This window comes from Balaenoptera ricei, chromosome 6, assembly GCF_028023285.1.
Source record: "Balaenoptera ricei isolate mBalRic1 chromosome 6, mBalRic1.hap2, whole genome shotgun sequence".
Lineage (NCBI taxonomy): Eukaryota > Metazoa > Chordata > Mammalia > Artiodactyla > Balaenopteridae > Balaenoptera > Balaenoptera ricei.
The window spans coordinates 119,043,762-119,067,533 of NC_082644.1; the positions used below are offsets into that span (position 1 = coordinate 119,043,762).

A 23,772-nucleotide genomic window follows, 5' to 3' on the forward strand; every position below is an offset into this window, starting at 1 on the left:
ATCATGGGAGAGTTGGATTCAATGATCTCCGAGGTCTCTTCCAACCCCAGGTTTCTGGGAATCTTTTATTCCAGTCTGGTTGCAGAGAGGCAAAGGGTGTTATCCAGGGAGGGGATTACGGTCCTAGGACCAGTGTTGAATGCAAATCTTTTTGAAGATCTGCCAGTTGCCCACCTCCTCCCTTTCCTCATCTCTGTCCCTCAGTCACACTGATTGGCTTTCACTCCCTCCCATTTGCCCAAATTTGCTCAGGGTTTGGGCTGTTCCCTCCCATCTAGGACATTTTTGCCTTCCTCTTCCCCTGGATAGCTCTCTCATCCTCTCTAGAAATAACTTCCTGCCTCCCAGATGGAGTTAGAATTCCCCAGTCCACAGTCCTATTAAATTGCCACTAAACAATTACACATCTAGTGTGTCTAGCGGCCACCTCCCAGGCCATCTTGCAGGGTCCATGTGGGTCTGCCTTATTCACCAGCGTATCCCCAGGGTGTACTGTGCCGTGCGGGCACCCGGTCTGCACTTATTTGGGCGATGTATTGAGATGCTCCCCCTTCAAATAGGACCAGCACCTTCGCCAGCCCGCCCGTCCTGCTCCCAGGGCTGCTGGTGGGCCAGTGGCGCTCACCTCTTATTTACCTGCATTGACCTAAGCGCGACTCGGCTGCATTCAGCAGAGCTGTCTCCTGCCAAAGCCGGTACAATTTCTTAGCTCCAGGCGGAGACAGACTGCAGATGGCTTAATTTAGAAGCATCTCAGAAGGAATTCTTGCTCCACACCTCTTCATCCTTTGACTCCGGGGGTCCACAGGGTCGTGACCACAAGCGCTTGAGGCCTGACTTGTAATTAGGACCCTCATCTCTGGCTGAGCCGCTATTTTAGGAGGAGAGAGCGTGCGTGCGTGCGTGAAGGATGGGAGCCACACCGTTCCCAGCAGTGCCTTTCACTTGTCTCATTTCCTGAGCATTTATTAAGAGAGTGGAGATTATTGGTAAAGATCTGGGGCCAGGAATCCCACGGCTCTGGGTCTCTGAGACCTGGGGCAAGTGACTTAACCTTTTGGGACCCCTGTTTCCCCATCTGTAAAATGGAGACAACGTCTGGATACTCTGAGGCTTGTGTGAAATAAGTGCACTGCACCTGACAAACGGCAGGTCTGTTTCTGTAACAGCCTGAGGGTCCCAGTCACCAGTCTCCGGGACAAATGCTGCAGAGGGGCACCTGCTTCTTGGCACTCTGAAAGCTGGAACGCCCCTCTCCGTGGACTCCCATGTTCTGCTTGGGGCTCTGGGGATTTCATGGGTACAGAATAGGCCCCCTTTCCCTTCTCTTTCTAAAGAACAATCTCATGAGGGCAGGGGGTAAGCTTTTGCTTGAGTTAGCTCTCGGGAGAGTCGACCAGCCCCAGCAACTAAGCACCTTCTTCGGTTTTCACCTCCAGACTCACACACGACCCCTCTTCTCCTTCTGCTGTCACCATTTCCCCTGCCGTACCTCCCTTCCACCTCCCTCGTCCCAATCCTTCCAGGCCCACCTGGCCTGAGAAGCCTTCCTTGACCACCTGAGGCCAGGTGAATTCTGCCCTCTTCCTTCCTTCACTCTCTCGTTCATTCATTCACTCATTTGTTCACTCTTCCAACTTTGTTTCAACACTCCCTGAATGCCAGGCCCCATGTCAGGCACTGGGCGTCCTCAGGGAACAGGGCAGGTGCAGACCCCACCTCTTAGGGCTCTGGGCCTGGACACTCACCTAAGCTCCCCTGGATCCACCCCAGGGATGACTTAACTCCAAGAGTCCAGCAGGAATGGGACTCCAGCGACATCGGGGACCACATACGACACGCCGGCCTCCCCCACGTCAGCCCAGTGTTGCTGAGAACATAGTAGGTGTCAGGATGTGTGTGGTCAGCCCCTGGGGTGAACCTCCTATGCCCAAAACACCCCTTTGGAAAACCAGGGGAAAATGGAACTGGGAATGCCAAAGTACAAAGGGTGTGGCGCTTCGCCATCCCTGGCACATAGGTGCTTAATAAATACTTTTTCAGATGGATGGTTGCATGAATATTTCTTCCTTGACAAAGTTTCTAAGTAAAAGGAGATTGCAAAAAAGAAAATATTTCCTAGGGTTCTCTTTTATTTTAACTAGTTTTAACCTGATTATCTCTAAGCTGAGCAGGCCCTACGGCCTGGATCCTCCACCTACTCAGGAGATGAGAGTGAGTTCTGAGCCTGCTGCCATCAGCACCACCCACCATCAGCATCACCCACCATCAGCACCACCCACCATCAGCATCACCCACCATCAGTATCACCCACCATCAGCATCACCCACCATCAGTATCACCCACCGTCAGCATCACCCACCATCAGCACCAAATCAACACCACCCACCACCCACCATCAGCATAACCCACCATCAGCATAACTCACCATCAGCACCAAATCAATACCATCCACCACCCACCATCAGCATCACCCACCATCAGCATCACCCACCATTAACACCACCCACCATCAGCATCACCCACCATCAGCACCAAATCAACACCACCCACCACCCACCATCAGCATCACCCACCATCAGCATCACCCACCATCAGCATCACCCACCATTAGCACCACCCACCATCAGCATCACCCACCATCAGCACCAAATCAATACCATCCACCACCCACCATCAGCATCACCCACCATCAGCACCAAATCAGCACCACCCACCATCAATACCACCCAACATCAACACCACCCAGCACTGCTGCATGCTGAACTACTCAGGGAATGGCTTGAGGGCTGCATTTGTTTCCCGAGGCTGCCATAACAAACTACCAAACACATAGTGGTTTAAAGAATAGAAATTTATTCTCCAACAGTTCTGGAGGCCGGAACTCCAAAATCAAGGTGTCAGCAGGGTCACACTGCCACTGAAGGTTCTAGGGGAGAAGGCGTTCTTGCCTTTTCCAGCTACTGGTGGCTCCTGGCGTTCCCAAGCTCTGGCTGCATCACTCCAATCTACGGCTCTGTCTTCACGTGGGCTTCTCCTCTGTCTGTGTCTTCTGTCTCTTACAAGGATGCTTGTCATTGGATTTAGAGCCCACCTGAATATTCGGGATATTCTCATCACAAGATCCTTAATTACATCTACAGAGACCCTTTTTACAAATAAGGTCACATTCACAGGTTCTGGGGTTAGAATGTGGATGTATCTTTTGGGGGGAGGTCACCATTCAACCCTTTACAAGAGCCACAGAGGGACGTGTAGAGTTGCAGAGAGGTGGACTTGCAGAGCTCTGCTTCCCTGTTAAGAAAGACTGGTGACCGGGCCCTAGGGACAGAACTATTGCCACTCTGAATGCTACAGATGACCATGGAGGTCTAAGAGGCCCAGGCGGCTGGGCAACCAAATCAGCCGGGGTACCCAGGAGGCCTTACTGAGCATCTCTAGCTGCCTTCTGGGAAGCACGGGTGTCAGGAAAATCATGTCACTGTGTAAAAATTCCCATCCCTTGCTGGAGGGGATACAAGATGTACCTTGGAAAGGCCTTTTGTTTATGGCTACTTTCCTCCTGCACAGTGTATTGGAACTTCTCTCTTCTCAATAACTTCTGTGAGGCCACTTGGCAATTTTTCTGAAACTGGAGATTGAGCTGAGAACAAGATCGTGGTGTGATTGATTGAAATGAGCTGACACCAGGCATTGAGCCTGGGTCTGGGTGGGGCTTCGGTGACTGTAGGAAGGGCCTGCCCGGGTGCACTCAGAGCTTTGGGATTGGGCTCAGTCCCTGCCCGGGTGACAAGAGCCCTGGACGAACCTGAGATCCTGACGTATATCCCAGAAACCCGAAACCTGAGGCCAGAGCTGGGATGGCTCCCAGAAATGCCGCCACACTTGCAAAGGGTCCATGAATCTCCTGCACCGTTTGTACGTTAGGACTTGTGGGTACTTATTTTCCCAGAGGAGAGGGTCATGGCTTTCTGCAGGGTCTCCAGAGTCTCCACACCCCCCAGAGTGAAGGATGCAGTTTTATGTCCCGGAATGACTAACCCAATCTACTTATCACCATTTGATTTTTTTTATGGGTTTCTAATAAGCATTTGCAGCCCCCAACCCCCTTTTCACCCCATGAGTGAGGTGCAGGGAGTCACCCCACTCCCCTGACACAGCATGAGTGGCAGCCAAGGCAGAATATTCTAGAAGGAATCTAGAACTTAGTGCCCAGGGGTTAGTGAGTGGGGGGTGGGTGCTAAAGCAGATTTTCTCTGCTACTGATTCCCTCTGGGGCCAACCCTGGACCAAACTCTGCTCTGGGCCTCAGTTTCCTCACCTGTAAAATAAACATGGTCAAGTTGGATCCTGTTGTGCCCTCCCGTGACCTGACGTGCCTGCTCTCCCCTGACAGCAAGCATGGTCCCCTGGACCTGAGGTTTGGGTCTCACTGACCCTAAGCCATGGCCCAGACCTTGGACTGGGGGGGTCTGACGGGGCCCGGAGGGAGGCAGCAGATGCAGGACCCAGGGAACCAGGAGGCCACGTCAGCTCTGCACCTGCGTTTTCTGCTGTCAGGAAACCGCTTTGGGCCACGAGCTCTGGCTAAGGGTCATGACTTCCCCCTGGGTCCCTGTGGTCCCCCCATGGGGGCCAGAGTGTGGGACACCGAGCACAGAGACGTTCCCTACAAGTTCCTCCTGGCCTTCCCTCTACTTCCTTTGAATACCTTATCCTCTCCCAGTTTTTCTCTTCTCTCACCTTTCGTCACGGGAAGGCTGCCTGCAGCTCTGTGGTCTCGGCTAACCCCGTCCCCCGTGGTGGTGAGGGCACCCCCGGCCTGGTCCTTCGCCAGAGCCTGTGGCCATCCTTATCCTGAAGTCACGGCAGAGCCTTCGGCTGCTCCTGCCGACGCTCATCCGGGCCACCATGTCGCCTTGTGGACTTGAGCTGCGGGGCGCCCCAAGGCCAGCACGCATGTGGCCCCCTTAGCCTGGGAAAGCCCTGCTCATCCTACGAGCCTCCCCTTGTCCCCCAGAGAGGCCCCTGACTCCAGGGAGGCTTAAACCCACATACCTGTGCTCACTGACGCCCCCATCACTGCACCGATTCTCATGAAACAGATGCATAACCATTGCCCACGTCTGCTCCCCCCGCCCCTGGGAAGAGTGAGTCCCTCGCATTCATTGTGGTACCCCAGTGGCTGGCACAGAGCTGTGCTCAGTTAATATGTGTGGCCTGAACGAGTGAGTGAATGAATGAATGAACGGATGCATAAATAAACAAGCAAGCCCGAACTCTTCCTACCCCGTGCCTCCCTTAGTTATCCTAAAAGAGAAATGCCATTTTACGGGAATTCTCTGGCATTTGGAGGTGGTGTAACAGACCCAGGAGACAGGAGCGGTTTCCACTCACCACCATTTCTTGAGAGGCAAGCGCAGGCCAAAATACTGATTGCATAACATTTTAACGACAGGGGCCCCCCACTCCTTGGATCTGGCTCCGGTTCTGGCGCAACTGAGTGTTGGCCCCTGGAGTGCGGGGTGGCCTCAGATGGTCCTGCGGTGACGGAGCGCCAACCGTGCCAGGAAGCCCCCCTTGGAGAGGGCGGCTTGTTTGGGGTTTTCATGGTGGAGAATCAGCATGTGAAGGATTATGCTGGCTGTGAGGTCCCGCCGCACGGTGACCCCGGTCCTCGGCAGGTGATATTTATCATGTACACGTCGTCCCGGCAACGAGCTGGACAAAAGGAAAAACAAGGGCACCTGGCAGCCCTGCTCTCGCACCCCTGTCCCATGTCACCCCTCACTTTACCCCGCAGCACCAGGACAGCACTTCCCCTTCACTTCTTTCCCTCTGACAGCGATTTTTATTATTACTCTAAGATGGAAGTAGGGGGCGGGCCAGGGAAGGAAGGGGAGCCCCCAGGCCGAGCCCCCGAGCACTCATGCCCACTGACCCGCTCTCCCTCTGTCCACAGGTGGGCCCCCATCTCGATACCTTCCCCACCGAGGCCCATCGCCAGAGAGCCTTCAAAGCCCACCGGGAAGAGTGTGCGGTGCGCCAGGGAACCCTGCGGATGGGCAACTACACCCACCCCTAAAGCCTTCTTGACACAGTAGAAAATTCTCTGAAGGACTCACCTTTCTTGCCCAACTAACATAAGACAGTCCCCCATCGTTCTGCTGGTTCTGCCTTGGCCAGGACCTCAGATTCAGGTCTTAGTTTGATCGTTTTTGGTAAGAGCCCCCTTTTTAGAGTTAGCTACACTCACTTCCCTTAGCCCCAGTGACCCTCCACTTAGGGACCGCCCTCCTCCTGCAGGCCCCCCACCCTCTCTTCTCAAGCCCTCACCTGGTAAGAGAAACCCAAAATCCAAGGCAGATTTTAGACTCCAGACTAAGGGGCGATTCTGAGGCTCTGCCCTCAAGTGTTAAGAACAACCCATGTATTTGCTGCAGAAAGTGTGACAGTACCATGCTTTGAAAGCCCTCATTTTATATTCCAAACATGAGTTTTAATTGCTCCTTTTGGGATTCCTGATATCTCTCCATGGCAGTACCATCTCTCTGGGACCTGTGAGGGCAGGAAGAGCCCACGTTCCTTACTCAGAGTGGCCCTCACCTCCTCAGTGCTGGGCCCAGATGGGCTCCTCCACCGGCACTGACCTTGGAAGGTCACCCCTCCCCCTCCCGAAAGAGAGAGACTTCCGGGGCTGAAAGCGCCCAGGCTGGGACACTTTGCACCTCAATCTTTCTGCAGGTCCGTTGGCTTCTCCCCGCAAATTAGATACTGATCTATTTTAAATTAAAAGTGCTATTTGTCATCCTGCTCCTGTGCCTTTATTTGAAAGCGAGTAAACCTACCAGCAGGGTGAGAACAAACCTCAGAGTCTTTAAGGGAGATGACCTCCAAGACCTCTCGACAGCCCCCGTGCAAAGTCCATCGCCGGCCTTCACCCCGGATCTCTCCCGAGAATGCCACACTCATGTATCCAGCTGCTCCCCGGATGTCTCCACTCAAGCATCCGGCATTCATCTCAAACCAGCACAGCCAAGACAGAACTCTGGATTTTTTTCCGCCAGACTCGCTTCTCCCTCCATTTTTCCCATCTCATACTTGAGATCACCCAGATGCTGAAGACGAGAAGCTTCACGACTCTGTTTCCTTCACGCTCTCATCCAATCCATCAACAAGCCCATCGATGTTACTTCCCAAAACACCCTGATTCATCCCGTCTCTCCGAGCCGCCATCATCTCTCCGGAGAACTGCAGTAGGTTCCTGAACCACCTTCCTGCTTCGGCCCACAATCCCTTCTCCACAGCTTGTCACCCCTTCTTGTCATTTAGATCTTAGCTCAAAAGCCAAGTCCCCCACTCAGGGAGCTCCCCGGTGGCCTAGTGGTTAGGATTCCAGGCTTTCACTGCCGTGGCCTGGGTTCACTCCCTGGTCGGGGAACTGAGACCTCGCAAGCCGTGCGGTGTGGCCGAAAAAGAAAAAGATATGAACAAGTCCCCCACTCAAAGGGCCTGCCCTGGAGTAACCCTCAGGTAAACCCACACCAGCCTGTTTTATTCTCGGCAAAGCAATGAGCCCTTGTTTATTGCCTGTCTCCTCTTCTAGAAGGGAAGTGGCATGGGATCAGGGGTCTAAGGGCCCAGGGCCCAGACCTAAGGGCCTGTGGAATGACCCGCTGCCTGAACATCTGCTGTGGCTCCTGAGAGCCTGGCGGGGACCATCCATCAGCCTAGGCCGGGAGACACACCGAGTCTGGTGACTACAGATCTGAGTGGGTTTCTTAAGCAGCCTCCCCACTCCCAACACACACACTCACTGCAGCTCCTTAGAAGCTAATTCCATAAGAATGCCACACACACTACCAACCCCTTCAGGAATCTGGTTCAGTGGGGGGCCTTGACAGACCCCACCGCATCCTAAGGGCCTAGAATTCCCCTCCCACCCCACGAGCCAGACAAGCATCCCTACTGGTCTTTGCTAAAGCCACCCTGCAGCCTTCTGACCCCCGGGGGGAGTGACCCCGGTGAGGGGGCAGGGCCGAGCCTGAGGGGCCTGGCCACTGAGCAGGCAGCCATGCAAGGGCATGAAACCCAGCTCCACTAAGTAATTTCTGTGTGACCCCGAGAAAGTGTCCTAACCACTCTTTGCCTCATCTGTGAGACAGGACCCTGACACACCACAGGAGTTTTCATCAAGTGAAATTAGATAACGATTACATTCAAGAATGTGTATAATGTGATTAGCACAGGATCTGGCACTTCTAAGCAATAGATGAATGCGAATTATTATTTTCTTCTCATTAATAAATCACACTGCAAAGGGACAACCGGAACTCTGTGAGGGATCAAGGGCAGAGGGCAGGATGCTCAAAGCCTTTGTGTCCAGATGCGTCAAGGAGGTCAAGATATTTGGAATCGAACCCACTCTTTTGTTCTGAAATCCCCAGTGGAAAGGGCGGGGGGGTTACACATCAGGACACAGAATTTCCTGAAGGACCTGAAGTTAGGCTCTATCCACAGAAGAGTGAGTGGGTCTGCTATGGCAATGAGCAAGATGCCCCACTGCTCAGTGGTCCCTCCAGGCCTGCTTTTCCAAGGATTGGGCCAAGGGGGAGAATACGGACTTGGCCAGAAAAAGCTCCGGGAAATCTCTTTTGTCTATCCAATTACTTCTTGCCTCAGAAGCAGGCAGACCGCGTGCTGTGGGACTCGAGGGGGCTGCGACAGATGCCCTGGGAACACACCTCCATCCTCTCCTGGAGTCTCCCCAGCCTCTGTGCACTCCCAGGCCACGCTGGGGTGGCTCGCGCAGATTTCCTCAGCTCCTTGTCCTACAGCGCCACCCTCTGGCAAGTCTGAGTATGAGGCCAAGGAGGTGCCTGGCCCTTCCCTCCCTGCCTCCTTCCCTCCCCCAGCTGGGTCCTTCCCTCCTCATTAATTATTTGTGCCTCCACAAAGCCCCAGGTCCGATTCTGGTCTGATTCCGCCTTCTCGGGTATCCTGTCACATCGGCCAAACGCCTGTCCTGGCTCACGCTGACCCTGGCTGGGGGGTCTCTCAGCACAGCTGGAGTCCCTGACTATCCTTCCTGACCCAGGGTAGAGTCCCCAAAGGTTCCAGCCTGCAGGGGCCTTAGGGACCATCTGCTAACCTCCCTCCACCACCATCGTCCCCACTTCACAGATGGAAAAGAGATGTCAAAGGAGGCCTGAGTTCACTCAATAAGCAGGCCCCAGGCCAGTGCTGGTCCACTATGCATTCCAGAGCCTGTCCCCCCAAACCACTCCTCAATTAAAGATGGGCGGAAATGGGGGGGGCTTAGCTTTCCATCCCAAGTCGTCCTAATCACGTGCCGACAAATGCCACGTGAGCACGGCTGTCGCCAGAGGTACGGCCTTGAGCCCCTGCTTTTGTTCATCTCCCTGCTGGTTGGCATTTGGGAACATTCTACCTCCTGGTCGGGTTTCTTGGCCAAACCCCACCAGAGATTTAACCAAACAAAGAGGCCCATGTGTACTGTCCTCACGAACCACAAGGAGGCAGCTGGTCTGGCCCCTCAGCCGGTCAGCTTGAAATGCTCAGAAGTTCCCTTGGAGGTGGAGGAAGGCAGTGCCCGCCGTGTTGCCGCGCACTTGGCAGGAGTGGGGAGCGACTGCGGGCCTGGGGTGTTGAGACGGAGCCTTTGGAAACGGGACTCACGAAGCTGGGAGGGGCTTGTGGACACGTCTAGTCCTTCCAGAGAAGACAGAGGGATGCAGTTACTTAGCAGCCAAACTAGGACAAGAGCAGACCTCTTGGCTGGTAGGTCCAGCTTTCTTTTCATGCTGAACGCCCACTGACTTCAGTCTATTTCCAGTCTCTTTTTTCTTTTCTTTCTTTCTTTTGTTTTTTTTTTGGCCACAAGCCAGGATCTTAGTTCCCCGGCCAGAGATTGAAGCCGGGCCATGGTGGTGAAAGCACCGACTCCTAATCACTAAACAACCAGGGAACTCCCAATTTCCAGATTTTTAAACTAGAGCCCAAACCTCATTGGTTCTCTCATTGCCACACACTCCCACTCTGATATAACCAGATAACTAACCATTTTCTCAGCCCGAAGAAAGGAGAGGGGGTTCTGGAGTCTGACATCATGCAGGGTTTTTATCAGGGATGGTAGCAATGAGCCAATGGCGATTGATGTCTGATCTCTGCCTGGCAGGGGGCTTCTAGAAAACAGAAGAGAAAGCACTGCTCACAGGCCACAAATCCAAATCCAGTCCTGGGAGGTCCCTGGATCCAGTTAGAGATGGCTTGGCTTTTTGGCTCACTCATCCAAGCTCCCCAACTAGCAATGGTTTCGAATCACAGATTTGGGGGTCTAGAGCAAGCACACATGCATGACAGCAAGCAGACCAGAAGCTCAGGCATGACAGTCGCACAGGTCTGTGTTTCCAATCAAAAACGTTCTCTTGCATTTATCCTTCTTGACCAAAACAGTCTTTCTGCTGCATTTGTTTTTACTTGGGAAAGGCTTTGATGCTTGAAATCATCATTAAAAGAAAAAAAAAAAAAAAAACTAGGTTGGCTTTTTATACAGGCTCCTAGAACTGAATGAAGGCAAATATAAACTTGAATTCACAAATGGGAAATAATCTCTGAAGGGGAATTTAGGTTGATGGACACTGCTGCACTCTGTGAGACCCATGCATGCAGGTCCATCCTGTCATACCCCCCGTGACATCGCCAGCATCTAGCACGGGGCACACTGTGCAGGACAGACTGCGTGTTTACAGGGGAGGAAGGAAGGAAGGGAGGGAGGGAGGGAAGAATAGAGGAAAAGAAAGAATATCTTCTCTCTGGTTTCAGGAGGTCCATGGGGTTTTGAGCTAAACCAACAAAAATGACTGAGAACAGCATGACCTTGAAACCCACAAATTGTCCAAATCCTTGTCTGGCCCATCTGTTTGCATTAGCACCCAAGCTTGGCCCGCATCAGCCAAATCCCTTGTCCCCTCCATGTCACAGACCGGTTTTGTAGGAAGGCCCAGAGCAAAGCCCAGGGTGGGGGGCCTGACTTCTCCAGTGGGGGCCCTAACCTGCCAGAGGAAAAGCTCTGGCTATTGTTCTCCGTAGTCGTGATTTGAAATGCATATGTGGTATTCTCCAGGACCCCAGCCAAGTGCAGAGCCCTCCCAACGACCATGTGAAGCAGGCAACATCACCCCCATCTTACAGCTGAAGAACACATGGCCCAGACAGCGTCTGCTCAAGGTCACAGAGCAGGGCTGGGACTAAGGTGAGGCAGACAAGGCCCTGGCCTAAGGTACACACCTTCTGACTTCCCCCCAACTCAGTAACCAAGACAAACAATATTTTAATGTAATATTTTAAAATCAAAATTGAAAAATCCCTGATGGACAAAACAGCAACAGGTTCAATAGGGACTTGTATGACTCACCTCACTTGCCTCACCTTAGCCCCAGCCCTGGATTCTAGAGCCAGGAGTCAACTTCAAGACTAGCAGATTCGGAGTCCATATCCTCAGCCACCCCACTCCACCGGCGTTACACTGCCCCTGGCCCCAGCTACTCAGAACCGTGATGACAGCATTCAAACTACAATCCTTCAGGAGCAGAGAAGAAGACCTCAGGACCATTCTCGAAAAGCTTTGAGCACATCTCCTCATGTGGCTCTGTCTGCTAAGCCAGGGAGCAAAACCGGCCAAAATAAGGCCTTTTCCACGCTCAGGGCAGTGGGGTAAGAAAGTTGCTAAGAACCATGGCTCAGCCACTGGCCCAGGCACTGATCCAAAGTCAAACCCAAGCCAAGAGCCCCAGGTGAAGCAGAAGGACGTGGATTCTATAGGGCTATAGGCAGGCCACATCATAGCCGGCATGGGCCTCTCCTATCCTCGCCTCTCACGACAAACCTCTGATGTTAATGTCTTTGGACCAAAGGGAAAGCTGAGGTCCAGGCAAGAGAGATGAGCTGCCCAGCGTGGAAGCAGGTCCAGAGCCCAGGCCTTCTGAGGGCCAGTCCGGGCAGCTGCTTCCCCGCCCTGGAGAAGAGCAAAGGTTCCTCCTTCGTTGCTGTCGCTCTGTGAATGCTTGGTTTGAGCCCTTCTAGGGCTCTGGGTTCATCGAGAGACTGAAGGTTTAAAGGAAAGCAATTTCAAAGGACTGGATGGGCAGGGGCTGGCACTGGAAGCTAGAGAACCCAAGAGAAGTGGGAGGCTGGTGGGGAGGTGTTGGAGCCCAGAACAGGGGTCTGGGTGCTGGTGTCCTGGGAGCCTGGGCCTGGACGGGACCTCATCTCACTCATTCCCTTTCCCTCCCCTGAGTCCTCCAAGCCTCTTCTCTCCCCGGGTGGAGGGGGGTGGGCAAGACCACTAAGGTAGAGGGCTGGGGCTCAGCGGGGACAGAGGGGGAGAGAGGTCTGTCTCCTGCTGTGTCAATGGAGTTCTCAGAGGTTAAGTAACTTGCCGTGGTTCACACCCTGCTTTGTTGAAACTTCTACCCCTCCAGGACCCACCAGACTCCTTTCTCAAAGGGAGGGGTGGATCACCCACCCAGGATCCCTGGACGCTTAGTAAAAGGCCAATTCCTGGGCATCCTCCCAGCTAAACGAGAGCCCAGGTGAGTGCACACAAACCTCTCAGGCTGTGGACACGCTGAGGTGCAAGAACCACCCCTGTGATGGAGAAAAGAGAAAAGGAGGAGGAACAATAGTGGAGTTGGAAACCCCCAGACAGGAATAAAACAATGTTAGCGAGAGAGGGCTGGATGCAAATTCCAAATGGAATAAATGGCACAGCATGTTTTATCTCACAGTAGACTATGATAATTCAATACTAATGATAGTATACTAACAACCTGTTAAATATTCTCGGGCTCTAAGAAGCGCTGAGAAGCCGGCTAGGGCTGCAGGAGGTTGGGGTTCTTGGCTTTTTTTTTTTTTTTCCACCGTAGAAGGTTCCCTCCGCAGCCCTTACTAGTTGCCCACGCCGCACCCGCTCCAGCTCTGATACCCGCGCAGTGCCCTGCGCCGCCAGAGGCCTTGTTTTCGCTGGGCCCGGGATCCAAACCCCCGCCTAAGACCCCGAGGCCAGAAAAAGCCCGTGCTTCGACAGATGCAAGTCCGCCCAGGGCAGGGGCGGCTCGGACCGCCGGCGGGCAGAGCAGGACCAGACTTGCTCGCGGCTTAGCCGATTCCGCGGATCCTGACCCCGGGGTGTCAGGATCTCTAACAGGCCCAGGATGACAGGCCCGTTGACCCAAGTTGGGACCTTTTGGGGTCTGGGGGAGCTGAGGTTCTTCCTGAGATGCGGGCGCAGGCCGGGAGCGGGGGGTGGTGGTGAGAGAGTGGAGAGGGGAGCGGAGTCTCCAGAGGCGCCCAGAGCAGAAACGAGGCCCAAGTTGAGGGCCGGCCGGGAAGGGCGAGGGCAGCCCAGGGTCCTCGTGATTTATGCTCTCCTCCCCATCAACCAAACGAAAAGGAACGGACCGGCCGGCTCGGCCCCGCCACGGGAGGCGCCCACTGACACGGCCGCCGGGCCAGGACGGGGGCCCCTCGGCGCCCGCCCTCCCGCCTCCCCGACAGCTTGCAGCCGAGCCGGGCCCGCCGTCCCCGGGGAGCCGCCCGTCCTCGGCCCCAGCCCGGCGAGGCCGCTTCCAATCTGCCGGCAGGCTCAGGGGGAGCGGGCGGGGAGCCGGGCCGGAGGCCACCGCCGACCTCGCCCGAGGGAGAAGTCTGTGCTCCGCCCGGCGGTGCGGGGCTTCCCCGGGCCGGGGCTCGGGCTTGGGGGGTTCGGGCGCCTCACTGTTCCGCTGAGATCTCAGAGCTGAGCCCGACACGGGGCCGGGGTATTTTCCGGGGGCCCGTGGGGAGGGGGCCCGGAGCGCGCGGGCCGCCCGGAAAGGCCTTGGCTCCGGGCGCTGGGCGAGCGAAGGGCGCCTTGGGCCCACGGGGCCCGGCTGCAGGTGCGCGGGCTCGGCTCCCTCCGCCCTTTGACCGCAGACCCGGGTCGCCATCCCTGGGGTAGTGTCGAGAGGATCCAGGCCCCGGACGCGCTTCAGACCTGCCTGCCGCCCTGCGCCCCGGCACCGGAGGCCGAACCCTGAAAGGCACAGAACTAGAGCGTCGTGGAGGAGCCGGGGAGGGTGCGGGGAGAGTTATTCACAGTGAAAAGACCGTGTTTCCAGCGCTGCTTTGAAAGTAAATCCTCGGGCGAGCTGCGGCTCCGTGCGAAATGAGAAGCCGTTTGCAGATGTCTACACTCGCGCTCAGAAGCTCTCGCGTGTTGCTGTTCAGAGGTACAAAAACACCCGATCCCGGGACACGCGCCACAGGAGAGGCTATCGGCTGGGCTGGGGTCCGTTGCGCTGTCTCTCTCGGGCCACGGGGATTTCTCAGTGTCCCCCTAACGTCCCAGACACGACATGCCCACGTTTTCCACCCTCGCCCCACAGTGAAGCCCTCGTTCTGGCTCCTTCTAGGTGCAGACACCGAGCTTTCCCCACCCCTACCAGGCCCGCGGGGTCCAAAGAGGTCAGAGAGAGGGCTGCAAATTTTCCTGCACGGAAAACATGTAGACCCCGACGGAAACGCCCTAAAACAACATAACAAATTAAAATATCTTCTCCACACACACGGTTCTTTTTCTGCTGGATTTAGTCCCTTTCTGTTGCTGAAGGAAGAGAAAACGGCGGGGTGGCGGGGTGGGTGGAGGTAGAAAAGGGATCTTTGACAGCCTGGCGGACGAATAATTTGAATAACTGTGGGAAAGTGTAGGGGGGACTTAAGAAACCTCACATTCCAACCCAACGGCAGCGGCAGCCGGGCTCTGGACCCCTCCCCGCCAGCCAGTACCCGCCTTGAGCTAATCACCCTCATTAGGAGCCACATCACCGACCTAATGAAAGCAAACCGTGTGGAAATCGCCGGTAAACAGTTGGGTCCGTGCTGTAATTAATTCAGTGTCTCTTTTAATCAAACCGAAAGGAATCGGGCAGCGGCTTGCGGAGCCGTGACATCACCCCCAAAATCGGCCGGAGCCAATCAGCGTCATCACTCCGGGGACACGTGGGCGAGTCCCCTTTAAAAAAAAAAAAAAAAAAAAAAAAAAAAAAACGAAAAAAAAGAAACGAAAAAAAAAAAAAAAAACCCTAGCCCCAAAGTAAAAGTGACACAAGTTCATTTTTTAAAGGAAGGGGGGGAGGCGAAGGCGCGCGCGGAGGACGGGCTGCGAGCTGCAACAGCTGAGCCGGGAGGTGCTGTCCACGGTGCTGACGGGCCCCAGGAGCTGTGGGAGCGCGGAGAGAGGACCTCCCCGGCCAGGTGGGGAGCGTCATGCGCCGAGGGCCGCTGTCGCCGCTATCCGCGGTGCTGACGCCGCCAGGTGCGCTCCGTTCCGCCGGCTGGTAGCGCGGCTCGGGCCCGCTGCTATCCGCGGTGCTGACCCCGCTGCCCTCGGCCACTGCTCGCCTGGAGGAAGCGTCCAGTTTGGATTTTTCAAAAGCCCTTCTTTATTTAGATTCCAACGTCTTCGCATCTCTTCTGTGCCAAAGGGGAGCTCAGGCCGTCCGTCTCCCCCTTTGCTCTCCCCAACTTGGCGCACCCTCCCTCCCATTTCTCCCTGACACTCCCACCACCCCCCTCGGCTCGGCGGCTCGGCGCGATGCTGCAGAAGACGCGCTGAGCCCTTTTGGATCTAATGCGCAGAGGAGGTTGGCCCAGAGCTCCCGGGCTCCCCTAAGGCTGAACTCCATCCAAGGTGCCCGCAGGCTCCCTGCCCGCCTTCCCCATGCCAGCCCGCAGCTAGGGGCAGGGGCAGCGGCGGCTGGGGTTGGGGGGTGGGGGTGGGGAGCTTTTGGGGAGGACAGGTCGCAGCTTGGCTATGGAAGGCTCCAATGGCTTTGGGATCGACTCCATTCTCTCCCACCGAGCGGGCAGCCCCGCCCTTCCCAAGGGGGACCCCTTGCTCGGGGACTGCCGCTCGCCCCTGGAGCTGAGTCCGCGCTCGGAGAGCGACTGCTCTTCACCAGCCTCGCCAGGAAGGGACTGTCTGGAGACGGGCGCCCCGCGGCCTGGCGGGGCTTCGGGCCCAGGTTTGGACTCCCACCTGCAGCCTGGGCAGCTCTCAGCCCCAGCCCAGTCTCGCACCGTGAGCTCCTCCTTTCTGATCAGGGACATCCTTGCTGACTGCAAACCACTCGCGGCCTGTGCACCCTACTCTAGCAGCGGGCAGCCAGCCGCTCCTGAGCCTGGGGGCCGTCTTGCGGCCAAGGCCGGGGAGGACTTTAGAGAAAAGTTGGACAAAAGTAGCAGCAATGCCTCATCGGACTCTGAGTATAAAGGTAAGAAAATGCGAGCTGAAAACTTGGGGGTGGGGGGGATGCTATATTTCTGAACACTGGTACTAAAACAGGCAGGCACACACGTGGGGACGTACACATATTCACTCGGAGCTCCCCCCAGGGCCCAGGCTCAGCAGTCGGTCTTGTCTGAGCCTTTCAGTCGGCCCTGTGGTTATGTTTCCAAGCAACAAAGAGTCCAGCGGAGAGAGTGAGGAGAGGGACGCTGTGTGCCCCAGGAGAGATTCCCCAAAACGCACAAAGCAAACTTTCCAAACTTCGGTGGACTCTCCAACCCACTGGTGGGCAGAAGCAAGTTCTTATCAGGCCAGTGGCTCTCTGGGAAAAGACCTTGCAGAAGCAACAGAAGACCCAAAGGGTTCTGCTTGAACCCCCTTTTATAAGGGTGAAAACCTAGCAGGAAATTTCAGCTGGAGCCCTGAGAACAGTCAGAATTTTCCACCCTTTAATTTGAATTTCCAGCGGGGGGAGGAGAACTGAGCTTTCCCTCCCGTTGGCCCCGGTGTGATCTGGGCCTGGGGAATCATGCAAAAGCACGGAGCGGGTTCAGAGGTCTCTTCGAGAGGGGAGGTCTCTGCACCCGCCCAACTGTTCCCACTGGATTTGATTTTAAGTGCATTGAGCTATCAACTTCAGGTTCTGTGTGTGGGACCCAGAGATTCCCCGGCACCCAGCCTATCCTGGGGTTGCTTCCCCTTTACTTTAGTTTTCACCTCCATGAATCTGTCCATTGTTGTTGTTTCCTTTCCATCCCGTTTTAACCAGGGAGCTGAGATCAGGATTAAGATGAAAGGGGAAAGGAAGAAGGAAGAAAGGAAAAAAGGAAGAGAAGAAGGAGAGAAAGAATTCCCTAATTTTGTTTCTCGCCCCCGCCCACTGCCTTGACTTTAGGTCTTTGGCGAGGCCAGAGGCGCAAAGTTCTTTCTTAGGAAGAAGTCAGGAGGCAGGAAGGGAAGGAGTGTCAGGGCTGCAAGGGAGAGAGCCCTGTGTCCCCATCCAGCAGAAAATGAGGGGCTGGCAGAGGCTGTTCAGAGCTCTTTCAGCCTTATAATTAATTCCCAGAACCCTTTCCATGAGCTAAAACTTCCCTATAAAGGCTACTTCTTTATTGTCTTGGGGGCCCTACACCTCCCGGTCTATACTCGCACTACGTCTTCGCAAAAATTTCGGAATGCTCATTTAACACTCTCTTCCCAACCGAGAATTTGTTTGTGGACACGCCCTGACCTCAGACCGAAACCCATTTTGGGGCCCCACTCCATATCTCACTCCCTCCACTTCCCCACACAACTGGTGGAGCCTCCGTCAGCCTCACTGGGCAACTCGTGCCTAAAAGACGGGCAGGTTGGGCTAGAGCACCCAGGACGGAGGTCCAGACGCATGTGGCCCAGCGACCCTTCCTCCTCCCCCCACGGCCTGTTTAGAGAGGCAAGGAAAACTTGCCCGGGAGAAAGACAGGTGCGTGGTGGGGAGGAGGGGTAAGCAAGGGAGGCAACGTAAATATACATGTATAACATCATATCTTATTCTTTATAATTCTCAGCCACAACACTCCAGTTTTATGTCTAGGGTAAGAGGCGAGACCCGCACCCCACCCCCACCAGCCCTGCATGCTTGTGTCTGGTGCTGGTGCTGTGAAAGGGTTCGGCTCTTGTCTCCTTTTATTTTCTTGCCCGTAGGTGGGATTTTGAGGAGAGGTTTCGTTTAAGATAATTGGAATATCAATTTTCTTCTCTTGTCCCTGATGATATCTGATCAGGGAGGTGATGAGGGCCAGCTGTCCACATATGGCTTAAATAGGTTTGGAGCTGAGGAGGGAGGAAGGTCTCCCCCACCCTTAGGCACCGCTGCCTTTGCACCGCCAAAACCCCGGGGTGAAGAGGCAGCAGAATATCCACCACCGAGACAGTGTCTGGAGCATTTCTCAAAGATGGAAGCGACTTTTTCAGGACCCACGTTAGGAAATCTTGCCGAGAGACAGACACATGGGGTGGGCATCTAAGCGATTCCCCTGTCCACCTAACAAGCTAACAGTCGTTTCCTCCAAAGAGGGCACAGAGGGAAGTTCAGTCCCATCCCGAGTTTCTGGTACAAAGCTTCCTCGGCATAACGTTTAAAGAAGCTGGGCTTTGAAGTAAGACGGTCTGCCGCGCGCGCAGTCTTCCTGCCAGAGCTGATATCCGTGGAGAAATGAAACCGGTGCTTTGCTCCCAGCAGGCAGGGTCGGTGGGCCTGGAACTCTGAGGCGTTGAGATCTGGGTTGAGCCTATTTCGGAGGCTGAGGCTGGACAGCGGCGAGTGCATATCTGAAGGCTCCAGCCTGTGCCGGAGAGGGATTCGAGAAAAAACCCAAACTCAACCCTCACCCCACCCCCGACCTCGGAGCTCAGCCCTGAGAAATGGGGGATTTTCCAAAATAGTCAGTCCAGACAATCAGGTCAAAAAGTAAGTTTTCCACAATACCAAGTTTGAGGTTTGGATAATTGTTTCCTTGAACTTGTTTAAACTTTACCTGCCTGGCATAATAGACAGAACTCAAGTCCCACCCCCCCCCCATCCCAACACACCCCTAGCTCCTGAGGCAGCCGTGCCCCAACACGGCGGAGCCTAGGAGGGCAGGGAGAGGCCTGCGCACTGGCCTGGACGAGGCAGGAGGCAGGCACGGGCCCCGGTTTCTCACAAGCCCAGCGAGCACTCCACCGGCTCACGCGCCTGGGTGCACCCGGCGCCCGGCACCCTCCCGGCCTCCAAACGCTGCCTTTCCGGTTGAAAAGGCTTGCTCCCTAGTGGCTCAATTAACCGGATTATTGTTTCCTACAGAGAGAAATCAACTCACATTCAGCTGAACCCTGTCACTGCAAACGCCACGCTCAATGAAACTCAGCATAAAGGAAAATATAGAGAGGAAGGGAAGCCCCAAACCCCACTGCCAATTCTGGGGAGGTGGTGTCTGGTCACATCATCGCTTTAGGGGGAGGAGGAGGGAGGTCAGTGAGCTTGTTTGATCAAGTGTGCATTTGCAGTGCCGTCAACCCCAAAGGAAAGTGTTGGGGAAGAAAGAAACCACATTGTTCGGTCCCATCCTTGTGACTCAGGAGCAGGGACCCTGCTGGGGTGTTCTGACCGACTCGGCGGGGCAGGGGGAAACACAAGACAGCCACAGTAGGCATCGTATTGACAAGGAAACACGGACCTCTGCGATGTGCCCATCCGAGGGGCAAACGTGCCGCTTAGTTTTCCAAGCGCTTCATGCTTCCAGATCTGGGCGCCCGGGGGGTTCGCCTTCCGTGCTGTGCGCTGTTTGTAGTTTAAGAAACAGGGGGACCATCTCTATAGATTCACACCCATGCAGGGGCCAGGCGAGATGTGGGTGCAATTATTTGTTCTCCAGGACCACGGTCCGCTCCAGGGTGAACGGGTTTTTGTCCCTCCACGAGGGTTTTTCTCCCCCAGATTCCGGCCCCCAGCTTCCTCCCTTCCTGGCCTGGATGCAGCCAGAGAATCGGGGCACAGTCCTGCACCCCTGAGCACGCATCCGCACAGCCCACCGGGCTGGAACCCCTGGGTCCCCTCCCCTCCTCTCCACTCCCCTGTCAGGTCCACTTGGTGGATCCCGTTAATCCCTCCAGGGAGCGCCGGTGCAACGCGGGAGCGGGGTTGGGTTCTCTCTCGGCTTTGGGTTACTTCTCCCCGGAGGTGTCAGTCTTCCTCGGCCTGGGGGCTGGGAGGTCCCAGCTCTGAGCTGCTCTGCCGCGGCTCCATGGGACCGGGAGCCACATTTACACGACCGACTGTGACGGGCCGCCGGCTGGGGTGGCAAGGCGGCGGCGAGGCCGGGCCCTGACGCGCGGCTGTGTCTCCACAGTGAAGGAGGAGGGCGACCGGGAGATCTCCAGCTCGAGGGACAGTCCCCCGGTGCGCCTGAAAAAGCCACGCAAGGCACGCACGGCCTTCACCGACCATCAGCTGGCGCAGCTGGAGCGCAGCTTTGAGCGGCAGAAGTACCTGAGCGTGCAGGACCGCATGGAGCTCGCAGCCTCGCTCAACCTCACCGACACGCAGGTCAAGACCTGGTACCAGAACCGCAGGTGAGGCCCGGCTGCGGGGGACAGGGTCGAAAGGGCCCCCTCCGCTCTCCTCCCTGCCCCTCCAGGCGACCCACCAGTACATGATCTGATGTGCCGAGGGAGGGCCCCTGAGCTTTCCCCGTTCTGTAAAACTGGGGAAACTGAGGACTCAGAGAGCGAAGGACTTGCCCGAAGTCCACGGTGAGGGAGAGAGACAGGACTAGAGTCGATCAGGTGGACAGACAGACATGTGGGCCACTGGAGGGCCAAGCCTGCCCACCCTAGCCACGTCCTACCACCCCCATCCAGCCCGGGCAGCTGCTGGGGGGCAGGGGGTGGCTCTGAGCTCTCCCGGGGGGATTCTTCTGGCCTCCTCAGCCTTTCTAGCCCTGAAACGCAAGGAGGGAAGGGGCCCAGCCCTAGCTTCCTGGGGACTGGGGATCCGGGAAATCGGTGTTGGGCACTGGTCTTGAACCTGGTATTTCCTAATCTCCCTCCCCAACACATTCACAGGATGAAGAGAAACACAAACAGGTACAAAGCACACACATACAGCCACACACTCAACCCACAGTCACACACTCACATCGACGCAAGTCAGTAATACAAACACACATACACCACAGTCACCCACACACGCTTAGCGGAGGCCGGAACGGTGCTTTCCATAAACAAGCCTCAGAACACGCTGCCCCATTAATAATAAATACCTGATTACTGCTCCGGGCATCAATAATTAAGGCCCGTTACAGTAATTACACAATTATGATGATGCTGAATAATTCAGGCAGGGAAACGGGGCCGGTGCGGCTGAGTCCGACTCAGGGGGACCGCCTCGCCGGCCAGGTGCGCACAGGAGTCCGGCCGCAGCCCTGGCAGCCAGTGTGGCCTCGGCTTTCTTGCCTTCCCCTAACCCCAGCCGACCCTCTGCTGGTAGCCTCCCGGCTTCGGGACCAGACAGACTGCAGGGCTCGCCCGAAGCCTCGGATCTGCGTGCGGACTGCCGCGGCCGCGGCCGCGCGGCGGAGAGAGCGTGCGCACATCCCCTCCCGCCGCCGTCTCCGGCCCGCGAGCTTCCAACTGGGGTACCGCGGCTGTGCTGGCCTCCGCCGGGCCGGCTGTGCCGCTGGGAGGATCAACTGAGTCCCCCCCAACAGCTGGCGACCCGACCCCCGCGCCCCCGCCGTCCTGTCCGGGGCGATCTCGCCTTCCTCAGGCCTCCCCAGGAGACCGATGCCCAGCGGGAGCACCCACACCCCGCCCCAAGCGCCCAGTCTGCGATCCCCTGAGCAAAGGGTGGCGAGGGCAGACCCCGGGCTGTGGGGTAAGACAGCCTAGCTTAGAACCCGGGGTCTCCTCTTCCTAGACCATCTTGAAAACTGGCCCGCGCCTCAGTTCTCCTATCTGTAAGTGGGGTTAACAGCCACGGAAGGCCGGTGGAAGATTAAAGGAGCCGATGCATGTAACCCGCTAGACGGGGCCTGGCAGCCCGTTATTTATTAACGAATTATAGTGTGACCCCTTTGGTGCCCCTGCAGGCGCTCTGGGGCAAGCACTCGTGAGGGGCAGGGGTCTCCGGGCGCCACAGTTCTGACCCCGCCTTACGCGTTTACTTCGGTCCCTAGGACTAAATGGAAGCGACAGACGGCCGTCGGGTTGGAGCTGCTGGCGGAGGCAGGCAATTACTCAGCGCTCCAGCGGATGTTCCCGTCGCCTTATTTCTACCCGCAGAGTCTAGTTTCCAACCTGGATCCCGGCGCCGCGCTGTATCTGTACCGCGGGCCCAGCGCGCCGCCGCCCGCCCTGCAGAGACCTCTGGTGCCCCGCATCCTCATCCACGGACTCCAGGGCGCCAGCGAGCCGCCCCCGCCGCTGCCCCCGCTGGCCGGCGTCCTCCCGAGGGCCGCGCAGCCTCGGTGAAGCGCCCGCCCGCCGGCCCGCGGCGCACCCGGCCCCCGCTCCGGGGCTCCGCGCTGGCCCCTTCCGCCTGCCTCTGGGAGGGCTCGGGGCTTCAACGCCCCTTCCCAGGGGCCCCCGGTCCGGCCCTCCCTGGCGTCCAGCCCAGTGTCCCCAGAAGGGCCAAATGCCAAGTCTTCTGAGTCCCGGACCCCCGGACTGAGTCTCCCTAACCATCCTCGGCGTCCTCACTCCCGGCCACTCCATCAGGGAGCCACTTCCACCGCCGGGGGTACACACATCCCCACGCCCCGCCCCCGTCACTCCCCACCCGCGCCCCCTTGCCCCTCCCCGGTGCAGGTGGGCGACCCCCATGCTGCCCTTTCCCACTCCCCCTCCACGCTCCAGCGGTGCACCAAGCCCTCTCCCCGCAGCCCTGACACGCGGAGGGAAGGGGAGTGTGGAGCCTCGCCCCGCCCCTCCCCCCAGCTCCAGGGCCGACGGCAGAGCTGTACATACCGTGTGCAAAGTGTATATGAAGTTATTTATTCGTGACCCATGAGCCCGTGACTGTGTCCGTGAATCAGTGAGTTTGTGGCCTGTGCCCACCCTCCTCCCAGGCGGGGCAGGAAGGGGTCAGGGGACTTGCCCACCTACCCCGACCCCCAGTCCCCATCTCCAGCCTCCGTCCGGGGGGCAGCCAGGCCCCTCGGGTTCCCTCTCTTTTTTAAATGTCGAAATAAACTTCTTACAAATGACCAGGCGCCTGTCCGCGCTCCGTCGGTGGGTCCGCGCTCGGCCCTTCTTCCCCGTCCCTCCTTGAGATTCATTTTCCCCTTCTGGGACTCGGGCTCCTTCCGCCCTCAGTAAGGAAGCATTTTCGTCTCCCTCTCTTCCTTGGTGCTGTGGTCGTGGGCAGGGGTCTCCCCTCCTCCCTGGCCTCAGTCTTCCCATCTCTACGGTGAGGAGAGCACGCTGCCCCCCGCCTGCCCCTGCCTCCCCATCTGGTTGCTGGACGCTCAGCCGGTCCCGGGGGCCGCGGTGGGGGTCAGCGCCCGGGCTGGCTGGGCTGCGGGCCGGGCTGCGGTGCCCTCGCTGAGGCGGCTCATCTGGCCACGACAAGGGCGCCGGCAGCTGGTGACCGACCCGCCGGGCGCGGGGGCGACAGATGGACTCCGAGGCTACTCCACCCCCGCCCCCCCCCCCCCCGGCCTCCCCGCGCCCCGGCCGCTCGCGCTCGCCGACGCGGCTCTCGGCCCCCCCGCACCGGGTAGGACCCGATGAGCCTTGGCTGGGAACCTGACGCCGCCGGGTCACCCCCGACTCCCGCATCTTCTCGCTCCCCCCTTCACGCGGGGACTGTGCGGGGGATGCGGGGATGCGACCCAGAGGGAAGCCAGATCCCAGCGTCAGCCGCCGGGCCCCAGCCTGCGACTCCAAGGGTCTCAGGAGAGGGC

General features: G+C 57.1%; 2 protein-coding genes and 2 long non-coding RNA genes across 5 annotated transcripts in view; 3 read left to right on the forward strand and 1 right to left on the reverse strand.

The window, feature by feature from the left end:
• Nucleotides 1–6,374, forward strand: part of CFAP77 (cilia and flagella associated protein 77) — a 131,753-nt gene extending 125,379 nt beyond the window's left edge. The window contains exon 6 of the mRNA XM_059925916.1: nucleotides 5,963–6,374. Within this exon, the coding sequence (XP_059781899.1) occupies nucleotides 5,963–6,085 (123 nt within the window). The 3' untranslated portion in view covers nucleotides 6,086–6,374. The remainder of the gene's footprint in view (nucleotides 1–5,962) is intronic.
• Nucleotides 6,375–13,927: 7,553 nt separating this feature from the next.
• Nucleotides 13,928–14,628, forward strand: LOC132368006 (uncharacterized). Its single transcript, XR_009503908.1, has 2 exons — nucleotides 13,928–14,291; nucleotides 14,475–14,628. It is a non-coding gene; the product is annotated as an uncharacterized LOC132368006 (long non-coding RNA).
• A 1,246-nt stretch (nucleotides 14,629–15,874) lies between these two features.
• BARHL1 (BarH like homeobox 1) lies at nucleotides 15,875–23,073 on the forward strand. The gene is made up of 3 exons (XM_059926612.1): nucleotides 15,875–16,334; nucleotides 20,218–20,440; nucleotides 22,045–23,073. Exons 1-3 carry the CDS (start codon nucleotides 15,875–15,877, stop codon nucleotides 22,337–22,339), a joined length of 978 nt encoding a protein of 325 aa, XP_059782595.1. The 3' UTR covers nucleotides 22,340–23,073.
• LOC132368008 (uncharacterized) lies at nucleotides 17,864–23,433 on the reverse strand. Of its 2 annotated transcripts, none has more exons than XR_009503910.1 (2): nucleotides 23,068–23,433; nucleotides 17,864–18,672 (listed from the first exon to the last, which is right to left on the reverse strand). It is a non-coding gene; the product is annotated as an uncharacterized LOC132368008 (long non-coding RNA). The 2 variants fall into 2 exon arrangements; XR_009503909.1 differs by lacking the exon at nucleotides 23,068–23,433 and adding an exon at nucleotides 19,546–19,681.
• Between the last annotated feature and the right edge of the window lie 339 nt (nucleotides 23,434–23,772).

Coding starts and splice junctions, on each gene's coding strand:
- BARHL1 (XM_059926612.1), top strand. CDS start 15,875: ATGGAAGGCTCCAATGGCTTTGGGATCGACTCCATTCTCTCCCACCGA. Junction 16,335..20,217: donor ATCGGACTCTGAGTATAAAG/GTAAGAAAATGC, acceptor GTGTCTCCACAG/TGAAGGAGGAGGGCGACCGG. Junction 20,441..22,044: donor ACCTGGTACCAGAACCGCAG/GTGAGGCCCGGC, acceptor TTCGGTCCCTAG/GACTAAATGGAAGCGACAGA.